General features: G+C 41.6%; 1 protein-coding gene across 1 annotated transcript; it reads right to left on the reverse strand.

Annotated features, from left to right (window-relative positions):
* Nucleotides 1–17211: 17211 nt before the first annotated feature.
* On the reverse strand, nt 17212–19299 carry LOC147881312 (pentatricopeptide repeat-containing protein At1g06140, mitochondrial-like). The gene has a single exon (XM_087402371.1). The coding sequence runs from the start codon at nt 19297–19299 to the stop codon at nt 17212–17214; it is 2088 nt and encodes a 695-aa protein (XP_087258497.1).
* Between the last annotated feature and the right edge of the window lie 1866 nt (nt 19300–21165).

The following is a 21165-nucleotide window of genomic DNA, read 5'->3' on the forward strand; positions in this document are numbered from 1 at the left end:
TAAGAATCGGTTTAGGGTTAGGGTTAAACCCTAACTCTTCCCGAGCTATAATGTTTCATGGTTAGCTCAGATTCCTCTTCTGTAAAAAGGTGAAATGTTCAAACTTGCAAGCTCTACACATTGGCATCCATTAGATAGCCTGATTTTTTCTTCAAGTGGCTTATTTTTAAGAAATAAAGATCATTTCTTAAGGGAAAATGTTTTACTCTCCTTGCTCTTGAATGCTATGTTTGTGAAAGTTCATGGTAGTTTGTTTTTTACACATACTTGTGTATGTTTACTCGTTACTTGAGACGCTAGTCTCCAAGACAATGGCACAAAATGTTGGTTCTTTCCCATGGCTTTTGTAGTAAGAGTAGGGTATTCTCATCATTATGCAGGGTTCCGAGGCTTTTTGTCACCTACAGATATTTCGGTGTGGTCATTTGTAGTATAAGTGTAGGTGTAGATTAGGACCTTGGGTCGTACTCTGGTGAGAGACGTAGGCTTAAGTGTAGTAAGCAAACATAGTGCAAGCATGTGTAAAAGGAACGTGCATTATCATGATTGGGCTAATGAAGGATTTTGCCTTCATTGGGATTTTAAGGGTTAGAGGGAGGTTTAGGGTTCAGGGTTTAGAAAGAGATTCCAAGGTTTAGAAGAAGGTTCAAGTGGCTCAAGGTCCAAAAGGAGGATCCAAGGTTCAAGGTAGAGTACATGGCGGGGAACTCATCTCCCTTGTAGATCATTGAGTTCAAGGGTTGAGGGACTAAGGGTTTAGGGAAGCATAGGAGTGGGAGAGGAAGAAGGTGTAAGAGTAGAGGGGAGGAGGAGAGGGTGGAGAAGGGAGGAGGAGAATGGAGGAGGAGGGAAGAGGAGGAGGAGGAGGAGGAGGAGGAGAAGGAGGAGGAGGGAGGACAAGGGAGGAAGAGGAGGGAGGAGAAGGGAGGAGGAGGAAGGAGGAGGAGAGGGAGAGGAGGGGTTGCAAGGTTAAGACATGCTTTTGGATGTGGAGTGCAAGGAAGTATGGACACTTGGAGACTATTGCTTGGAATACGAGGTAGTCAATAGAGCGAGCGGGCCCAATGAAGCGAGCGAGTTTTTTTACAATTCCTCCGATAACAAATTTGAAACCGATCTTACTATAGCAAGATGTTGTCATAATAAGCATACCAATAATCAGACTTGCAATCCACCCTATCTTTCAGTTGAAGAACATAAACTAATTACCAAACTCATAACATAGATGACTATTGAAATACCACTTCACCCGCAAAATGCACTAGACCAAAACTTTCCAAATGTGTCCATGGTTCACCACAACAATTATCAGTCTATGAACAAAATGGTGTTTTAAACCATGTTCTAATCCCCCTGACATTCATCATCAAGAAAGTAGTTGCGTGCATGTGGTTTATCTAATTGCCACTCATCATATCTCTTGTCAGTTATCATGAATCTTGCCATTTTTTCTGCATAGCATGGCAACAAACTACAACAAAACATACATTTCAAAGGAAAGTAAGTCAAAGTGGAACAATGAAAATAATTTCCAATAAGAAGAACTTGTCATCCTTATGTGTTATACAAAAGACATCTCGCTACCAATAAAAAGCAAAAAAAATCAATTGCTAGATCAAGGCCTTACAAACACTATCCAAAGCATCAAAATTTGTACTTTCTTGATTCAAAGGCACCCATAAATGTTCACTATCTACCATATTATAAAGATGCTAGATAACACTTTCAAAGTCCTCAATTTTAGCATTCAAAATATATAACAAAAAAACTCAGGGCCAGTAGCATACTCCTCATCAAAGGGGTTTGTGACAGGTTCCACTATCTCTTCTTCCCCCTCTCCATCATGCTCTGACCTGATCCATTTTCTAGAATGATCTGCCAGAAGTGGCTCAACAATGCTAGCCACAATACCGTTGTCTGAATCAAATGAAAAACAAGGCCTGCCAATGGCCTGACAAGCACACATAAGAGGGGCTGTACCACAACCCATCTCTAGAACCAGCTGTCCAAGAACACAGAAAAGAGACATAATGCAACCTACAAAAAAACTACTCCTCTCTAGTCCACCTCGTGCTAGCTGAGAAGACATCGGCACGATTGTCCTTGTAGAGGGAGGTATGTAATGAGTCCAGACATCTTCACATGGATCAATCAAAAGCTGTTGGAAAAGTGGAAAGCTCTCCTCCCAAAAAACTATTGGATTCTTCTTTGCTCTACGTATTAGAGCTAATACTGAAGATTGCATCTGGAAACCACATGGAGAAAAACATGTATAGTATATTGCCTTCAACTAGCAAGCATTATAGCATGAAAGATGGCAAACATAGCATGCATAGGACTTATCCTTCCAAACATAGCATGCATAGGACTAACGAGGAGACATTTGTCAAAGACACTTTTATCATGGAATGCAAACATAGAATGCATGGAATGGTGGCTTACCTTAACACTTTTATCATGTTCTCTACAAAATCCATATGGAAACTTGTCATGAATGATCACACGTCTGACAACCTCCAAGCCCTGGACATATGCAAACCGTTCCATCCAACCAATACATTGTCCTGCAAGCAATTAATTTTATTTAAAACTAGTAGAATGGAAACAAAAAATGTGAAATGTCAATTGTGGTATTGTGCCTTACCTGCCAAAGGACAATGCATGCCAACCAACCACTATCAGACAAAGAAGCTAATGCAACTGCAAGCCCATGCTGCACATGGTCCTCGAGCAAGACATTCCAAGTAGGAGTGGATCCTCTCTCATCAAGTGGATAGCCAGATGGAAAATCAAGCAATATAAAATTTGAATCCCACTTCACCTTCTTACGCATCCTCTTGTAGTCCTGATCTCGACTAGCCACTGTAATAAAAAACTCATGCAAAATAGCATACTTATCATTCTTTTAGAGTCAGCAAAGTCTTTGCCCATTGCAATGTAATCTCCAACTGTACAAGCAAACAAAGGTGTGATGCCACGGGCCAAGGAAATGTCAGGTGACTGTGATCGATGGAACACGTATTGCTTCACAAGTCCCGAGATTGATTCTCCACCTATATGCAAAAGCAAATCAATTACAAGTAAAACTAGTGTTAAAGGAACAACTACATATGTAGAACACAACAACACCCTAACCTACACTCTCTATGTGATCCATTTCATGCCGCATAGGACTAGATGGTCCCTCATCTAGAAAGAGAACAATCATAAACTTATTAATGCAATGTCAAAACAAATTGAAGACAACATCAACAAACAATCATATTGTATCTTCCTTACCTTTTTCTGTGGGATGTTCTTGTTTCTCTTTCTCTTTCTTATCTCTCCTTGAGCTTCCCTCCACTTTGTCCTTACTTGCTTCATTGGCTTTTTGTGAAGCATAAGTATTGTACAAGTCTCTTTCTCGCACCAGTACTTGTCCTTTAGGAAAATCTATCCACCAGGGACAATGTGCTAATTCCCATTAAGAGAGACGGTGCATGCCAGGTGGATACATGCATGCAGCATGACCAATCTCCACCCAACTCTTGCACAAATTTGGAATGTTAGAGATCCTTTTCTCTATTGCCAAGTGGGAGAGATATCTATCAACCAAGAAACACAAAAAAATTGGATGTCCCAAACCATCAAAAGGTCAAGAAATCAAGTGGAACAACCATCAATGATTGTGTAATTACATGAATCAGCAGCACAAACATAGACAAATGAAAAATGAATCTTCGAATGAATTGACAACATACCTATAAACCACCCTATGGGCAGCCACGTCCAACTCAGATAGTCCATCTCCTTTTTTTCCACCCTTGCTCTCCATCTTTGTTTCCTTTGATCTTAGCACCACAAACATATGTTTTCTCCCCTCCAGTTTTATATCCTCCATGTATTGCTACAATGTGTAATCCTTGGGTATCCAAAGGCATGCCCATTGTTGTGATCACCCTCAAATCTTCAAGCACTTTCAATGACTGTCTCTCCACCTTCTCCAAAAATATCTCTCTACTAATCCACCTAAACAGTAAAAGTTGACGCAATTTTATAATAAAAAAATAAGAGTCATGCCATTGGCAAGAAACAAACAAACACCATGAAAGATGATTTGTATTAGTAGAAGAAACACACCCTCTGTACTCAAGGTTTCCCACAGGCATGAAGTACATGTCTCGCATAGGTTTAGTGGCTTCTAACAAAGAAAGGAATTTTTTTTTTTTTCTAATCTCAAATCAGACTTTGCAATGAGTTGGAGCTTCTCCAATGTCACGCAAGAGTCCGTACCATCAAAGCACAAGGCAAACAACTTTTCCAACCAAGCCTCTCCAAGACCAGGATCTATACAATTCAATACCTATCTAAAGATGACATGTCAGTCACTTAACTTCAAAATAAATGCAACAAAGTATAGAAAATTCAATTCACACCTTTCCCATCCTATCAACAATTCTCTTTTGAATTATGGTACACTACTTTCCTTCTGCCTCTCCCCTTTGATCTAAAGGTAGCTTTGTAGATATTTTGTCCATTGCTTTTTTAAGCTCTGTATTGTACTCAACCTACATACATAAGTTCCAATTAGAGAAAGCAAAGGAGTGATAAAGATGTAAGCATCAATACAAATGCAACATTCTACCTGGAAGACAAGCCTTGCCAGATAACCTCTTGTCAATGGAAACCATGGCTTCTTCCCTTTACTCTCTTGAGCCCTCCAATTCTCTATTGATTTGATCTCACTCGAAGACAATGTTTTCATAAACACCATAGAGTCACACTCACAAATGTTGTGTGCATTTATGAGTATGTCCCTTAGACTGGGTTTGATAATGGCATGTTCATTCATGCTAGAAAACAAACAGCAAAGTACACAACCCAATCAATAAATGCAAAGTAGCATAAAACACAAATGTGGAGAAGATTCAAAGAGTCCATGTACTTACGAATTCATTCGTTGTAGCCCTACCAAGAGAGCAATCTCACTAATTTTCCTTGGGTCAATTATTGTGCATACCACTCGTACATGTCTTTTCTTGTTTGTAGGAAAGATTTCCTTGATAACACTCATCCATGCAGTGGTCCTATGATTGCCCTCCCAAACAAATAACATCTTTTGCGACATAAAATGAAAGTAAGTGTTAGACATCACATCTTTCTCAAACTCCTCATCCACCTCTCTCCAGGTGGGAGATGAACTCTTCCTCATATCATCTATCATAACTATCTCCTCTCCATCACTCTTGCAGACAGATAGAATGAAAGAACCTTTCTCTGGGAGATAGCCCTCCACTTGAAATGTACTTTTGAGTGAAGATACTGTTGGAACACTGAAAGGAAAGAGTAGAGTGGACACAAACTCAGAATACTTGCTTATGGAATGAAGAAAAGTGAGGTCCTTAAGTAGGCACCTCACACAAGCTCACTGACATCACTGATGACCTCAGAGCTCCACAATCATCTCCTCAATCTGCTCCTAGATTCTCTCAATCATCCTATGTGGCTCTCCACCACCTAACTGTGCCTCTAGCACTCACACATAGAAACATAAGGTGTGCCTGAGGCATACACCTTGAGATATCCCAACAAACCCCCCCTCAAGGAAATGCCTGAGGGGCTATGTCAAGGATACATCTAGTCTCATAGTTTCTCATGCCATCTCATGGTGGTCAAGGATAAATCTATGGCCGCTAGGTTCTCATGCTAGCAAGGGTTCCCTTGGGTGTAAGGTAAACAAAAGGGATACAAAAAGACCTTCCAATGGTTATCTCCCCTACATGTACATGCACACAATGTCTGTAGGAGGTACCATGGAACAAAACATACACATGGCCTACATCATAAGGTGACCACAGGTGTTTACAAAACACACAAAACACAATAGTTTATTTTCATTCATTTTGGAGGACTATCCAGGCTGAGTACCTTGACATAAAAAGAGAGATCTGGAGCATACATAGAGATGTGTTTTAAAATGCATAATCTTCAAAGGATGCCTCATCTTGTGGAGGCTCATTAACTGTAAGTAGATTTGCATTTTCTATCTTTGCTTTGGCTCTGCAAAACTTCTCATTATGGTTTTTCTTGCCACAGTGCTTGCATGGATTAACTTTGAAGCAGTCCTTTGAAAGGTGATTTGTCTTTCCACAGTGATTGCAAGGAGTATACTTGCCCTTCTGGAATTTCATAACATAAGCAGTGTCATTGACTTTCCTTAGCTCCATATGCCTTTCTTCTTATTGGAGAGCAGAGATAATGCCTTCAAGGTTAGGATTGGGAAGATTCTTCAAAGTGCTAACAATGTGATCAAATCCTTCAGGCATACTCTTAAGTAACACTGCCATAGCATCATCAGGAGTGATAGGAGAGTTGAAAGAAGCTAATTGAGTCATAAGACTCCGCATATAGTTGACATGAGCTACTAAAGTAGTATCACTTGACATCTTTAATTCAAAGAAAGAGATTTTAAGTGATAGTTTAGAGATGTGAGAGCTTGCACCAAAAATCATGTCTAGCTTCTGTCAAGCTTCCGAAGGAGACTCTAAGTCAGAGATATGGTGTATATAATCATCAACTAGAGCAAGAGCAATTATACCATATGCTTTTTCTTCTCTTGCTGGATCCCTTGCCGGTCATGTCGGAGTTGAGGATTGTCCAGCATTGGAGGCCGTAGAAGAAGCGGTAGGAGTCGGTTTGACAAGTCCCCATAAGTTCTCCCTCATCAATGCAAATTTCACCTTCATTTGCCATGTATGGAAGCCCTTTCCATTGAACTTCTCAAGATTAAATATGGTAGCCATGAGAGGGTCTAATCCAGATATTGGGCAATGTCTATCTCTCTTACAAGGCAAAAATAACTGAAAGACTTCCAAAATATGAGCACTTGATGTAGCAAAGGGTAGTGACTAGATTTTAAACAATGATGCTTCTTCTTACATGCTTCATAGAGGTGGGTGAAATAAACATTTTCCAACCAAAACCAGGTCTAGCAAGTCAAAACAAAACTGAAGCAACACTTGTACTGAAGTTATTGAAAACTTCAAAAGACCAAAAATGCTAGAGTAGCATTTTATGTAGCATCATTTTCAAAAGCTTGTCAAAACTGTCAAAACTAGAGAGCTGAACTTGGAGGGCTTATAGCTCACTCTTCAAAGCAAAAGAAAGGGGGATTTCTGAGGCAAAAGAAAGCTGGTATACCACAGTAGAACCCCTGGGAAGAAGAGGCAAAAAAAACGCGTCAGGTTGCCTTCTCCTTCTTCAACAAAGTCGACTGGTTTTTCTCTGTTTTCTCCTTCAATATGCAGCCATTGCTGCTTAGATTTCAGCACAAGGTAGCCCAAGGTATGGAGAAGCTTGCCCTGAAAGGAATTAGAGAAAGAAGGAGCAGGCATAGAGAAAATGTAGTAAGAAGAATCAATGAAAATCGTACAATGGCGACTAGCAGAGGTTGAAATTCTTCAATTCCTTGCAGCTCGAAATTCGCCCCAACAAGATGGATCTCCAGCTGGAAGGGCATGGGAAATGGGTGAGAACCGGAGGAGAACAAGCTCAAGCAAATTTTTGGAAGAAGAGGGAGAGATGGTGAAGAAGAAGAGGAAGAAGATGATGATGTGGCAGAAATGGGCTCAAGGAGGATCAAATGGCTCTGATACCATGTTGGAACACTGAAAGGAAAGAGTAGAGTGGACACAAACTTAGAATACTTGCTTATGGAATGAAGAAAAGTGAGGTCCTTAAGTAGGCACCTCATACAAGCTCACTGACATCACTGATGACCTCAGAGCTCCACAATCATCTCCTCAATCTGCTCCTAGATTCTCTCAATCATCCTATGTGGCTCTCCACCACTAACTGTGCTTGTGGGCACCTAACTGTGCCTCTAGCACTCACACATAGAAACATAAGGTGTGCCTGAGGCATACACCTTACAACCCAACAGATACATCATCAGGAAGTCCTCTCACTCTTACATAAGGTATCAACCTACACAAGGGAATGCGAGGACACTGATTTGAATCAAGCATCCTACATTTGCCAATCACATCACCTCCTCCTTCCACCTGAACTTCACTATCATCCAACTCATCCTCCTCCACTCTTGTACCTTCATCTCTTTGAGTTGATGATACTTCAACCTCTAGACCCACCACACTTTCTTGCTCTTCCGTTCCACCTACTGATGATTCAACATTGTGATCTACTTTTGTTCCTCTTGTCACCTTTGTAGAATGTGCCACTTGAACTTTTCTGCCTTTTTTTCCTGTCATCCTGAAAAGACAAAAAACAAGGCATTTTTCCAATCATAGTTCTCAAAACCTTTTCAATAAAAACCAAAACTAAAAACAAGAAACAACATGTAACAACAGATAGAGTATAACCTACGGCAGGTTCAAAGGTCTTCTCAAATCTATCCATACGCTCAAAAAAACATGAGAGATTTTTCACATATATATATGATAAAGGTTTTGTTTATGAAAACATATGCAATACATATCACGAGGGCAAACCCCAAACAGATCATGAAGTGTGTACACCTCATAAGGAAAAAGCTTCAAACAAATATCTCAAATTGCTGACATATATGAATGCAAACATGTGTAAACTCACACTTATGAATAAATATCATTTTACATATCTAGACAAAAATACATGTATCTACCAATGCAATTGATTTCCAGTTTAGGGAACGTTCACCCACTTATGTCCTAAAAGAAAAAGGTTCATCTCCAATGCACATAGTATATTAACTTGCAGTGGTATCTATACACTTGGATATATGGAATTGCAGTGGTAAATATGCACTTCTATGCCTACCCCTTACCCTCATGAAAAGACACCTTGAGAGGCGAAAAAGGACAGCGCATTAACCCTTCATGAAAGATAGCTTGAGATGACAAAAAGGACAGCGCGTTAACGTGCTATCCTTTTTGTCATCTCAAGCTGTCTTTCATGAAGGCTTTTCTACTCAATCCTCCATGTATCAATACTTTCTTTCATACTCACAAGAGGTTGCTTCGACCATTTCATCTTTTGTCTACAAGTATGCTTTGGTATACAGGTCTTATGGTCTTTGGAATGCTATTCGACTCTTAGAGGGATAGGTCACATGGTCTTTTGAACGCTATGCAAGGAGGGGACTATTGGACTGCCTGAGGGACCAAAATAGGCAATGCATTAACGCACTGTCTCTTTTGGTCTCTCATGCAATTCTAGAGCGTAAATAGGTCTGTCTTCAAAATGCTACCTAGATGCCGATGGTTTATAACGTTTTTTAAAGATTTTCCTCTCATCTCTACACTTGAACATTGGACTTGCACTCACTCATTTGTTTTGTGAACTTCTTTCATCCGTTCAAGAGTTGAATATCACTTGAATGCCTCACATGGGAGAGGGTCTTGGACTGCCTGGGGCAAAAAAAGAGGCAGCGCGTTAACGCGTTGCCTCTTTTACTACCCTCCACAGTCCAAGTTCCCCTCCCTTGCATGACTTTGGGTAACTCTAGCAACCACTACATGCCTCGTATATATGATTTGTAGAATATGGGCACAAATTTTTGACGGCAAGTCCTATGAAATGAAATGATACCTCGGGCTGCTACACAACCAAGTCAACAAAAAACCTGTGAACACCATCAAGTCCTAAGCAACTACCACTGAGCAACACAAGAAAAATGGAGTAACGAAGCAAAATGGAGCAAGCAAAAGTCGTGAAGGGCCCGAGGAGATAAAATCCGATGCCAAAATGCAGACTAATTAGACTATACAGAAAGGCGTACATCCCATAGCCTGGGGCAGCAAAAGAGGCAGCATTAACGCACTCCCTCTTTTGCTGCCCCAGGCAGTCCAACTGCCACCATAGCATTTGAACTGTGGGAACATGAGAGGGCAGGAATGGAAGGCATTTTCTCTAACACGATAAGGATTCCAACCTTCGATTATTCCACGCTTGTTCTCAATGAGGTCGACTTGTCAATGAGGATTGGCGGTGAGGATTGGTGGTGAGGAGGTGAGGATTAAAGGTGGTGAGGAGGTGAGGAGCCAAGGCGGTGAGGCAGTGAGGAGGAGGCGGTGAGGCGGTGAGGAGCCAAGGAACAATCAGCATACAGTCAATCTCTCTATCTCTCCTGCTCTTTTGCAAATGGAAATGGCATCGTGAGGTAAGCCTCAGCTCTATTGGCACGTGCTCCTACGGATGAGGAAACCATCGCTACAATCGATGAAACAGAAGCTATGCAGATTGTGTGGCCTTGCCTTGTAAGTTCCCATCCACTCCCATGGCCACACCGCCAGTGGAGCTCGCGCCTTGAATGCCATTCAGAGAAGAAACTGTCGTTGAGGCTAGGAAGCAAAACAAGGGGTCTCGGAGGACGAAGCCGCCCTATGTGGAGTAAAGCCACAAAATAATAACCAGTGTGCCTTGTTACGAAGGAGGTCCATCAACGTGAAATCAAAGCTTTAGCACAAGAGCAACGAGAGATACTATGATATCATGGTGAGCAGAAGGGAGCGAAGGAAGAAGAGAAACGAGGTGGCAAAGAGGAATGATAAGACAATAAAGAGGAAAGGTGGCAAAGAGAAAGATAGGAAGATGGAGGAGACGATGAGGTGAGAGCTATGAAGAAGATGGAGGAGATGATGAGGTGAGAGCTATGAAGAAGATGATAAGATGATAGGATGGAATGATGTAATGACAATGGAAGGAAGGAAGGATGGAGGCGGTGAGGTGTGGTGAGGAGGCGGTGAGGTGGTGAGGAGGTGACAGGCTTTGCGAGTGCTAATCCGATGAGGCAGTGAGGAGGCTTTGCAGTGAGGAGTCAAGAGGGTTGCTAATCCATTGCCATCGGCGAGGGAGTCTGGATTTTCACAGAGAGTTCTCAGAGAGGAGGCAGTGAGCGAGGGAGTTTGGACTTTCATAGAGAGTTCTCAGAGAGTGATGCCATTGTCAAGAGCGTGATGCCGAGTGGCAGGATGGCTTATCTTCCAGTGAGAGACCTAGATGTTTCTGGTGGTGTAGTTCTCCTCGAAAAGGTCTTCAAGTTGGGACAGGAGCAATTGAAAAAGCAATTGATTGGATTTCGGTCGACCTTGTGGAGCGGCCTTATGGGTTTGTGTTTAGTGCCCCCTCCTGCCTATGCAATATAAGTTGATCAGAATGCCAGTTCCTCAATAGCAACGCGGCCAGGCAAGGTACCTTCACCATCGATCAAAATGCCACTTCCTCTACGACCAACAACTGCTCGCAATGCACGCAGCATGCCTATGTATAAGAACTTTTCAATTCCTCATAGGCCATGCACCGCGAGTGATTCTGGAGTTGTAGGCTTCAAGCAATGGACCCGATGCAAGCGTTACGACAAGCGTGAGGAGCAAAGAGAATACTTCTTTCTTTGTAGGTTAATTTCCTCAGCGGGTCAATTTCCCATGAAATTCGTTTGCCAAAGAATTTAGATTGGTTGGATCTTGTGATCAATCAGTTGGATGGCTCGCTTCCTTTCTCGTCCGATCGACAAAACAAAGTGAACGACTGACTTTTCTCTACTGTTGAATGGATTGATTGTTGAATCCTAGCTGGCTAGATCCACGTGTTGGTAGAAGTTTGGACCTACCAGCGTATATCAATGTATCTTAGTGTTCGTTGGAAATCCGGATGGTGGATGGTGCTGAAAATTCGCAAGGGCTTATTGACGATCCTCTTAACGGCGGCGACAAATATAAAAAGCGTGCTTCTTGAGATCTTCCTCTTCTTTTACGAGCCAATGTTTTCCATCAGTTTCATCAGCATTTACTCCTCTTGAATTCCAATGGACCTGTCACCCCGCCCAACGCTCAGTCGATGGCAAGCCTAGCCTTTAGAGAAACGATTTTTGAGGGATTTTGCAGGCCTGGTCATTATTAGATGGTAGGAGAAGACGTGGGTATGGGTAACGCCAGAAACCACATAACCCTTGTAATAGTGAGGAGAACACCTTGTAATGACTCATGATGGAAATAGTAATATTGCTCGTTCATGCAAATGTGAAGTAAACTAACACATTTTGATAGTTTTCATTTTAGATATGGATTTGAAGATACTACTCATTCTAACTATTACTAGTAAACTATAGTAATTATAAATCTTTAATTTTTTTCTTGATATTTTAGTCTTTCAATTATTGTGGAAAATGATGCTGGGAATAGCCAAGAGGCTTTACAAGGCTGAAATAAAGTGCACAATTCCGTGAAATAGCCAAATAGGCTTTACAATGATGGCATGTGTGTGAGAAATCAAATCATGTGCTATCTGCCCACTGAACAATGTGCCAATACCACTGAAGATTGCTCACTGAATTGATGAATGTCAGGTTTCAAGTAATGTGATGATGTGAAACCGTATGTCAGCATAGGAAATGACTCCGAGTAGAAACTAGTCGGGAATTTTGGACATGGCTTAGATTGGCAACTTGGAGAAATTCAAAGCGTCGCCTCTATGGAAATCTAGTCTACTCTAATCTAGATCTATACAAACCGTTGATTGATGAAAGAACAACAACTAATTTCTTTTCTTTTGTTCTTTTTAAGTGCTGGGTCAGATGCGTCGATGTAGAGGCTGATGTGCGTGAAGGGAGTGGATTCGTCCGAGATGAGGCTCAAAAGTGAGTGATACTTGTGCCAAAATGTGCACATCATGTGACGAGTGCGTAGAGCATAAAAAATCAAGTGATTTTACTTTTTGAAGCGCCCTCAAATTCTTCCTGTATCAAGAGATACGACTTGATCTAGGTGGAGGGGCAAAAAAGGGTACAAAGTGCTCAATGATGATGTGAAACCACCAAGATTTTGGTAGATTACTAACGAACTAGTGAATGAATATAACTAAAAACTTGTGCATGATATGTGTGCGAAGTCGTCTTGTTGATGGGCGATAAATGAGGCAAAAGTAAAGATGCTTAGTTTGATCTACTACATTCTTGTAGTATGAGCAAGTGGACATGGACATCCAAGGACTTTTCTTGTATGAATCTCCCAAAGATGATGTGGTCACTCTAGAGTAGGAGGACTAGCAAGGGAAATCGGTAGACCAAGACACAACACAAAATCCTTGAGACGAAGGCAAGAGAATGCCTTGAGAGAGAGAGATTGAGGTGGTGTAGTGCTCCTAAAAGTCTTCATTGCTCTCATGGACAAAAGTTACCACTAGAAGCTTACATGTCAAAGACAAAAGATTGTGGAAAGACAAAAACGACCTCGTGTTACAAGAAGACCATCAGGGATTGAAAGATCTCACCCACTAGGAGTGAATGATGATGGGTGAAAACCAAGATTGAATAATCATGGGTGAATGATTATGGGTGAAAACCAAAACCACCTACAAGGAGGGACTTAAGCATACCATGGTATGTGGATGCAACTCAAGAAATAAAGGCAAGCTTTGTTGAGAGTAAGAGGAGTACGATTCCAGAGATTCAGCATGCTTCAAGAAATGGGTGTACTATGAAGATCTAGCCACCACGAAGGGCCAAAGTGAAGATCTAAACCTTTTATGGACTAGAGGATGAAACCCCACTAAATCAAGGGAAAAACACCAGAAATAGAAAGACTTCAACGGACCACAGTAAGTGGGGCAACTCAAAACAAATAGAGGTGAGCTTTGCTAAGAGCTAGAGAAGTGTGATGTGAGAGCTTGGGCGAGCACTGGGTGGACCAAGAACATCTTATCACCACTAAATAAAGCTCCAAACCTTTCAAGGAGTATGAATTGTCATTCAGATCTTGATCCATCACTCTACATCAAGAAGACAACATAAGACATTATTTTTGTTGTGCTCTATCTTGAAGATCTTATCATCACATGCTCTAATGGTTGGCTAACACATTTCACAACCAAATGTCAACTTACATTTAAGTTTGACATGAAAGACATGGGAGATCTCCACTCTTTTCCTTTTTATAGAAATAATATGGAGAATTGAATGGCATCATGTTGACACATGGGAAGTACACCCATTGCCAACTCCCATGGGAAGTACACCATTGCTAACTCCCATGGAAACAAACTTTAGAGTATCAACTTATGAGAGCTCTCAATATATATTCTCTCAAGTATAGACAGCTCATTGGTAACTTGATTTATTGGACAATCAAGTGGCCAACATTTCCTACTCAGTTAGTATTCTTAACCAATTCATACGAAATCCCAAAAAGGATTCATCTTGATAGTACAATATGAGTTTTCAGGTATCTCAAAGGTACATGGGATTATGGACTCACAATGATACATAATTAGATATCAACTTTTATGACTTTAGACATGTAGACTGGGGTAGTAGTGTGGAGATGAAAGAGGATGATTCAGTGGCTTTCATTCAATCTTCGCTCAACAACCTTGTCATGGCAAAGCGAGATGTACTAGTGTTTTGTCATTCAATCTTGGCTCAACAAACTTGTCATGGCTTTATCATCTAGGATCAACAAATGTCGCATGCGAGTCGAGTTGACACATCTTCATTGATTACCATCTTGTATCCTCTAAGAGCTTCTAAAGGTTTTGATTGAACCTTTACTATGTTGCCTTATGCAAAGTGCAAGGAAGGTAATGCAGTGCGTATAATCATCCTTTGAGTTGCATCTATTGACCAAGAAAAATCGATAAAAGCTATGGATGGGACTGAGTGGGTCTTCAACCCTCATGATAATGAACCTCAACCTACTTTGTTCTGCCATTACAAACTAGATTCTTTGCTAGATGTTCGCTAGTTACTTCGTTCTGCCATTACAAACTAGATTCTTTGCTAGATGTTCGCTAGTCATGTTGTTAAAATAAAGTGTTGTAGGTTGTCTTAAAGAATGTCGATTTCTGAAAGAAAATTATGAAATCATACTGCATCAATCAATCTCAAACAAAGGGAAGCTTCATCTTGAAGAAAAAGAGAGTTGAGAAAGACGAGGAAAGCCGTGATGAGGAAGCTAAGAAGGAGACCTCCCCGCTGTGAGCAAAAGAAGAATCTTGTTGTGGAATTGAAGAAGGCCCTCCAAGAATTTGGCATTCAAGGCACCTAGCTTCAATGAATAGTGGTGCAAGTGTTTGAAGCCCGACTGTACAAAGACTAAGTATTGGTCTAAGTTCTATAATGTTGTCCTGAAATGTGGCAATGACAAGAAAGAATGTAAGTTCAAGAACAAAGAACAGTGGCGGCTACCTAGATGAGAAGGGAACTAGAAGAGAACCACCCAAGAATAAACCACAAGACTGCAATCCGTAAGAGAAAGATCAACCCTATGATTGAGGACCTTAGATCAAAATAAGAGGAAGGCAAAATAATAAGGATAAAATAATAAAACTATTAAGTGTAGATGCACAGCAAACCTCAGAATGCAAAAACTCTACTAGACGTGAAATGAAGAAACAAAGGAGATAAGACAACGAGATGCCATAGCTTGGAATATTTCAAAACTGAATGATATCCATATATAAGGCTTTATTCCAGTCGGCTGCCTACTATCGAGAATCCATTTAAGTTCAATTTTAAGAAGAAAAAAGCGAGGACAGATTGGTTACAATACACACTATGAGGCACCACAAGTCAATGATGAAGTGCCAATTATCTTGATAAAGGCTAAAAGAACAATCGTCAAAAGGAGAACCATTGATAGTGATTCAAGTGTGAATGGTGGATCGACGTTGAATCATCTCTAGCCATCACCTTTTCAGTGTGAATGGTGGATCGATGTCCATGACAATTTCCATAGAAGAAAGGGAGGCACATGTCCCTGATATCTCTCGTCGAGTGAAAAGGAGTCACAAACCCTAGGAGTTAGAAGGGTAAGAACAATTTTCCCAAGATGTTCAAAGCTGGATAATGGAAATGAATATTATTCTGATTGAAGAGATTGACTTCTTCCAAGTAGCAGCTGGGGATGTATCCAAACCTCTACCCCATTCAGAAGCACAATACCCACCGGATGTGAAACTGCCGTCTTGAGTAATGTACATACCAGAATCCCTAAGATGCAAAATACTGCTATGCCTATATAATGAGTTCCCTTCCATTGGAAATATATCCACAATGTCTACCCCGAGTCCAGATATGGCTTGAGCATCTTTTCATGGCTCGCCGATGTCCAACACTAAGTCCCTCAACTATAAAATCCTTCAGTGTCGTGCAACTGAACACCAATGGAATGGCCTTAAACAACTGCCTCAGTCAGCAACTCATTATCGTTGAAGATCTCATCAACAACATCCACAGCCATCTCGCAGAAAACACAGCTCCTGGATGCTGTGGCAGAAGACCTAATGCTTCAACGGATTATGAAACACCAGGTTCACCTGATCACTAACTAATGGTATCATTCTAAACTTTGTCAAAAGAGAGATCCTAAAGCCTTGGTGTCCGTGTCCTCTCCTTCTTCAACCTCAGCCGTTTCTATAGGTGCTACAATCTTGCATATGGCGCCAATTGTCACCTTGCCTTCATCTCCAAACCTGTGTTCACCTTCCCAATCCACCTTGTCAATCGGTGGTTCCTTATCTTTACCTTCCACAATGGGTCATTGCTTCCGTTCAATTTTCCTCCCTCCCAAGGTTGAAAATAAGTATCTATGAAGCCATTGGATCAATCTCCCACAGAAGTGGAGAGTAAGGGCACAAAATCCCCTTAAAGAGGGAAACAAAATAGGTGTGAAGCCCCGATGTCCTCTCCATATGGGACTCACATGTGGGGCATTGGTACCTTGACCTCTGACAGTCCAGCTCATAACCTCCCCACAAACATGGCCTTAAGATATTATCCGGTATGCTGACACTACGACTAATGCACACTACGATCCGATGCTCAAACACAGACTCCATTTCTGAACAGACGTCATAAGAGCCAAACATTGCTATAGATGCACTGTTGTCACCAAAGTTCCCCACAAAAAACACATTCTAATCCCGTGTACTTGTAAAGGGGACCCGCATCTTGGGCAAATTGTGTTCTGTAGATTCAGGAAACCATTTGACACAATACCCAGGAGAGCTTGTGGGAGAGAAATGGATCTTCAACATGTATGTCCCCCTTGGTTGTATTACTTAGAGCACAAGCAATTGCCAGCTTCTCACTGTGCCCCTGCAATGGATGTTTTATTTCCTCACAGCATAATTCCTTCAATACAGTCCAGATCAGGCAAGAATTGTATCTTTGCCTTGGAATGCCTCCTACCCCCCTTCACAATGTATGTCCTGGCTTCTTCCATGCTTAAATATTCCCCCTCATAACCTAGATCTTATCAAATCCTCTTCCATGGGAGCATCAGCATATATGTTTGCCATCAAGACATACGTTTCAGGAAGATTTTTGTTTAGTCTTACCAAATTTTTAAAGGCATGCCTTCCAACATCTACATTCTTCCACTTCCGACAAGCCCCCAATACCGTCAACCATACATCAATATCAGGTCGTACAGGCAACTTCTCCACCATTGCCACTGCCTCATCTCCTCGGCCTGCACGGCCGAGAATATCAACCATGCAAGCATAGTGCTCAATGGTCGGAATAAGATCATACTGTTCGCTCATGGCTTGAAAGTACACCTGACCCTTTTCTACTAGACCCCCATGATTACATACAGTGAGAACGCCAAGAAAAGTGAGCCCACTTGGACATATGCCCTCCTGCTTCATTCTTTCAAAGAAATGAAACACAAATACACTCTCTCCCTGGCGGGCATATCCTGCAATCAATGCACTCCATGCTACAACATCCCTTGTGGGCAAGACATCAAACACTTGTCGGGCATCAACCATGCTCCCACATTTGGCGTACATGTCAATAAGACTGGTGGCCATAATTGTCATAGTCTCAAAACCAACCCTGGTAATCTGGAAATGCAGCTCCTTTCCAATTTCCAGAGCTGCTGTGTTGCCACAAGCTTTCAGGATGGCAACAAAGGTGACACTGCTTGGTGATAGACCTTGCTCTTGCATTTCTGCATAAAGTCCAAAGGCCGACTCACTTTCTTCATGCTCAGAATACCCCAAGATCATGTTAGTCCATGAAACCACATCACGGCAAGGCATATCGTCAAAGGCACGCCTTGCATCCTCAAGGCTCCCACAGTTAGCATACATATTCACCAAGGTATTTCCTATGAACACATCTGACTCAAAACCACTGTTTACTACTTGGGAGTGGATGGTTCTGCCTTTTACCAAGCATCTTATATTTGCAGATTTCCCACCAACTTTCTTCCCATTTTCAAGTGCCGCCAGGGTACTGCAAGCCTTTAACGCAGCAACTAAGGTTCGACCATCCGGTCGAACACCTTCCTGGTGCATCCGTGAATATGATTTCAACGCCAGCACACATTCTTCTTGCTCGGCATACCCCAGGATCATGGAATTCCACGTAACCACACTACGATAAGGCAATTCGTCACAGACATGCCTTGCATCCTCAATACTCCCACATTTTGCGTACATATCCACCAAGGTGCTGCCCACGAACACGTTTGACTCAACGCCTCTCTTTACAGCTTGGGAATGGATGGCCCTACCTTTTAGCAGGCACCCTATTCTTACGTATTTCCAGTCAAATTGCTTCCCCTCTTCCAATGCTGCCAGGCCACTGCAAGCCTTCAATGCACCAACAAAGGCTCGATCATCCGGTTGGACACCTTCCTGAAGCATCCATACATACAATTCGAAAGCCAGCACACTTTCTTCTTGCTCGGCATACCCCAGGATCATGGTAGTCCACGTGACGACATTACGATTAGGCAATTCTTTAAAGACATGCCATGCATTCTCCATGCTCCCACATTTCACATACATGTTCACCAATGTGTTTCCCACAAATACATCCGACTCAAAGCCACTCTTCAATACTTGGGAGTGGATGGCTGTTCCTTTAGCCAAGCAACCTCTTTTCAAAAATTCCCCAACAACTTGCCCGTTCTCTGCCGGTGCTGCCAGGCTACTGCAAGCCGTCAACGCACCAACGTAAGTACGATCATTCGGTCGGACACCTTCCTTGTGCATCCGCATATACAACTCCAAAGCCCTTGCACCCTCTTCCCGCTTTGCACACGCCAGGATCATAATGTTCCATGTGACCACATTGCGTATCGGCATGCTGTCAAATACATGGCTAGCATCAGCCATGCTGCCACGCTTCATATACATATGCAACAGATTGTTTGTCTGAAACAAGGAAAGCCCATGTAAGCATTCCTCGGAAGGGCTATGGATGTTCTTACCATCCTGAAGCTCAGGCAAACTGGTGTGAACAAAATGTCCATATCTGCTGCCAGCACAAATGGAATAGCTGGGGAGGAGGGGAAGCAAAAGCTGAGAGGTCATAATAATTGAACAAGCAAGCAAAGAGCTATTGAAGACAACAAAGGATTCGATAGAGAATGATCACAGAAATACCATCGAGTGGAACAACCAGTGCAGGGATCAAGCTTCCAATAGCCTCACTACCATCGAATCGAGTTGGACAACCAATGCAGGAATCAAGCAGCTTAAGGGAAATTAAATCCTTGGCATTCTTACAAGAAGAAGACTGTTGGCATTCTTACAAGAAGAAGACTTCCTTTCAGGCAGCTTTAACTCTATACTAACTCTTTTGTAAACAAGGTGAATTACATTCATAAGTCCTTCCTTCCATGAAGAGTATGAAGTTTCTGTACAGAAGCGATTGGTCAGACCAATAAATATAATTTCTTCCAAATAGTTTGTGTTGTTGTGGGTTGTTTGTCCAAATGTAGTCAATAGTTGATTCGTGGGTAGTGGTTGGTTCCTTGATTAATTGTGTCATGTTGTAATATTTCATGCGAATGATTGAAGTAGTTTTGTGTTACTATAATTTGAGGTGTTGTAGTCAATATTGAAGTCTCCTATGATAGTTGTCGCCATTGACGTCGTAATATTTTGGAGGATGTTTTGTAGGAGCAGAGATACTAGTGTCTTGGTTGGTGTTGTAGGGGATTTGTGGACGTTTATGACAACTTAGTTGTTTGTTTTATTTTGTGTGAACATTATTAGCAAGCACTCGCATTTGTTCTCGATAATTTATTTTTCTTCTATCAATTGGACACGCTAGCTGTGACATGTGGCAAGACCGACCCCAATATTCCTCTGAACTCATGAGAATCCTAGCAATGCAAGTCTTGTTGAATTGCTTACATGTAGTTCTTGAAGGCATAAGATTGTGGCTGAGAGTATGCGATTGTCGGATAGGATGTCTTGCAAGTGGGATGTAAGAGCACGTCTGTAAAGGGATTGCATTGTTTCGAATTTTGTGGTACTTGTGAAGAAGCTAATTTGTTCTGGAATCCATTTTTAACTGTTCTTCAAGCGTTCAAGCTCTCGTAGGACATGCACGTCTACTTTGATGTGTTGGGGTAGGAGAGGTTTGATGAGGAAAAGGTTGTCAGGGTTGCGGATACGGGAAAGCGCTGTGTATGTGAGACCATGTGACTTGATCAAAGAAGGGTCAAAGGCAAGGAAATCCATTGTTAATCCTTGGGAACGATGGATAGTCCTAGCAGCAACTAGTTGTATTGGGAATTGATGACGTGAAATTGTGTTGAGGAAGTTATTCCTTATTTGAAATTCTCTTGTGATTACATGTATAGGAGTCCATGTGCAAGGCATGTCTTCTGAATAAAGGTGTGCATTGTCCATTCTTGCCCTTTTGCCTATGTTGTTGTTGTTAAAAAGGATTTGTTGTTGTGTTAGAGCTTTTGAATATTCCATCGGAACCATTTACTAGACCATCTGGAATGTCTAAGCTCCCTGGACAGATTTCAACTATCATCCCAGGTTTCAAATGCAAAGTGTCGTACAGGAGGTCGCCTATGCTCTTTGGGTTTGTTGTTGGGATTGTAATTGTTTTGTTGCATGTCTTGTGTCTTGTGTCATTTGATTGTAGAGTGTGTGGAGGTTCTTGCAACAAGTCAAAAACTTCTTTGTCGTGAACATCTTTTGAAGCGTTAGTGTAAAATAATTGGGGAATTTTTTCTTTTTCTAATGGTTGTCTTAGGTAATGCTTGTTTATGTAGTCAATGTCTTGCAATGTGCATTGACCTATTCGTATTTTGTTCAGGAGGAGAATGTATTGCTCGTTGGTTTGTTGCATTGGCATGATTAGTTCATATAGTAGGACATTTTCTTTCCAATATGGTGATATCATTGGCATGTTATTTGATTGTTCCAGGAAGA

Source organism: Dipteris shenzhenensis, chromosome 31 (assembly GCF_047967505.1).
Source record: "Dipteris shenzhenensis isolate YYH24624 ecotype China chromosome 31, Dip_SZ_1.0, whole genome shotgun sequence".
Lineage (NCBI taxonomy): Eukaryota > Viridiplantae > Streptophyta > Polypodiopsida > Gleicheniales > Dipteridaceae > Dipteris > Dipteris shenzhenensis.

What these genes read in the sequence shown, in the direction of transcription:
- LOC147881312 (XM_087402371.1), bottom strand. Translation starts at nt 19,299, where the DNA reads ATGACCTCTCAGCTTTTGCTTCCCCTCCTCCCCAGCTATTCCATTTGT.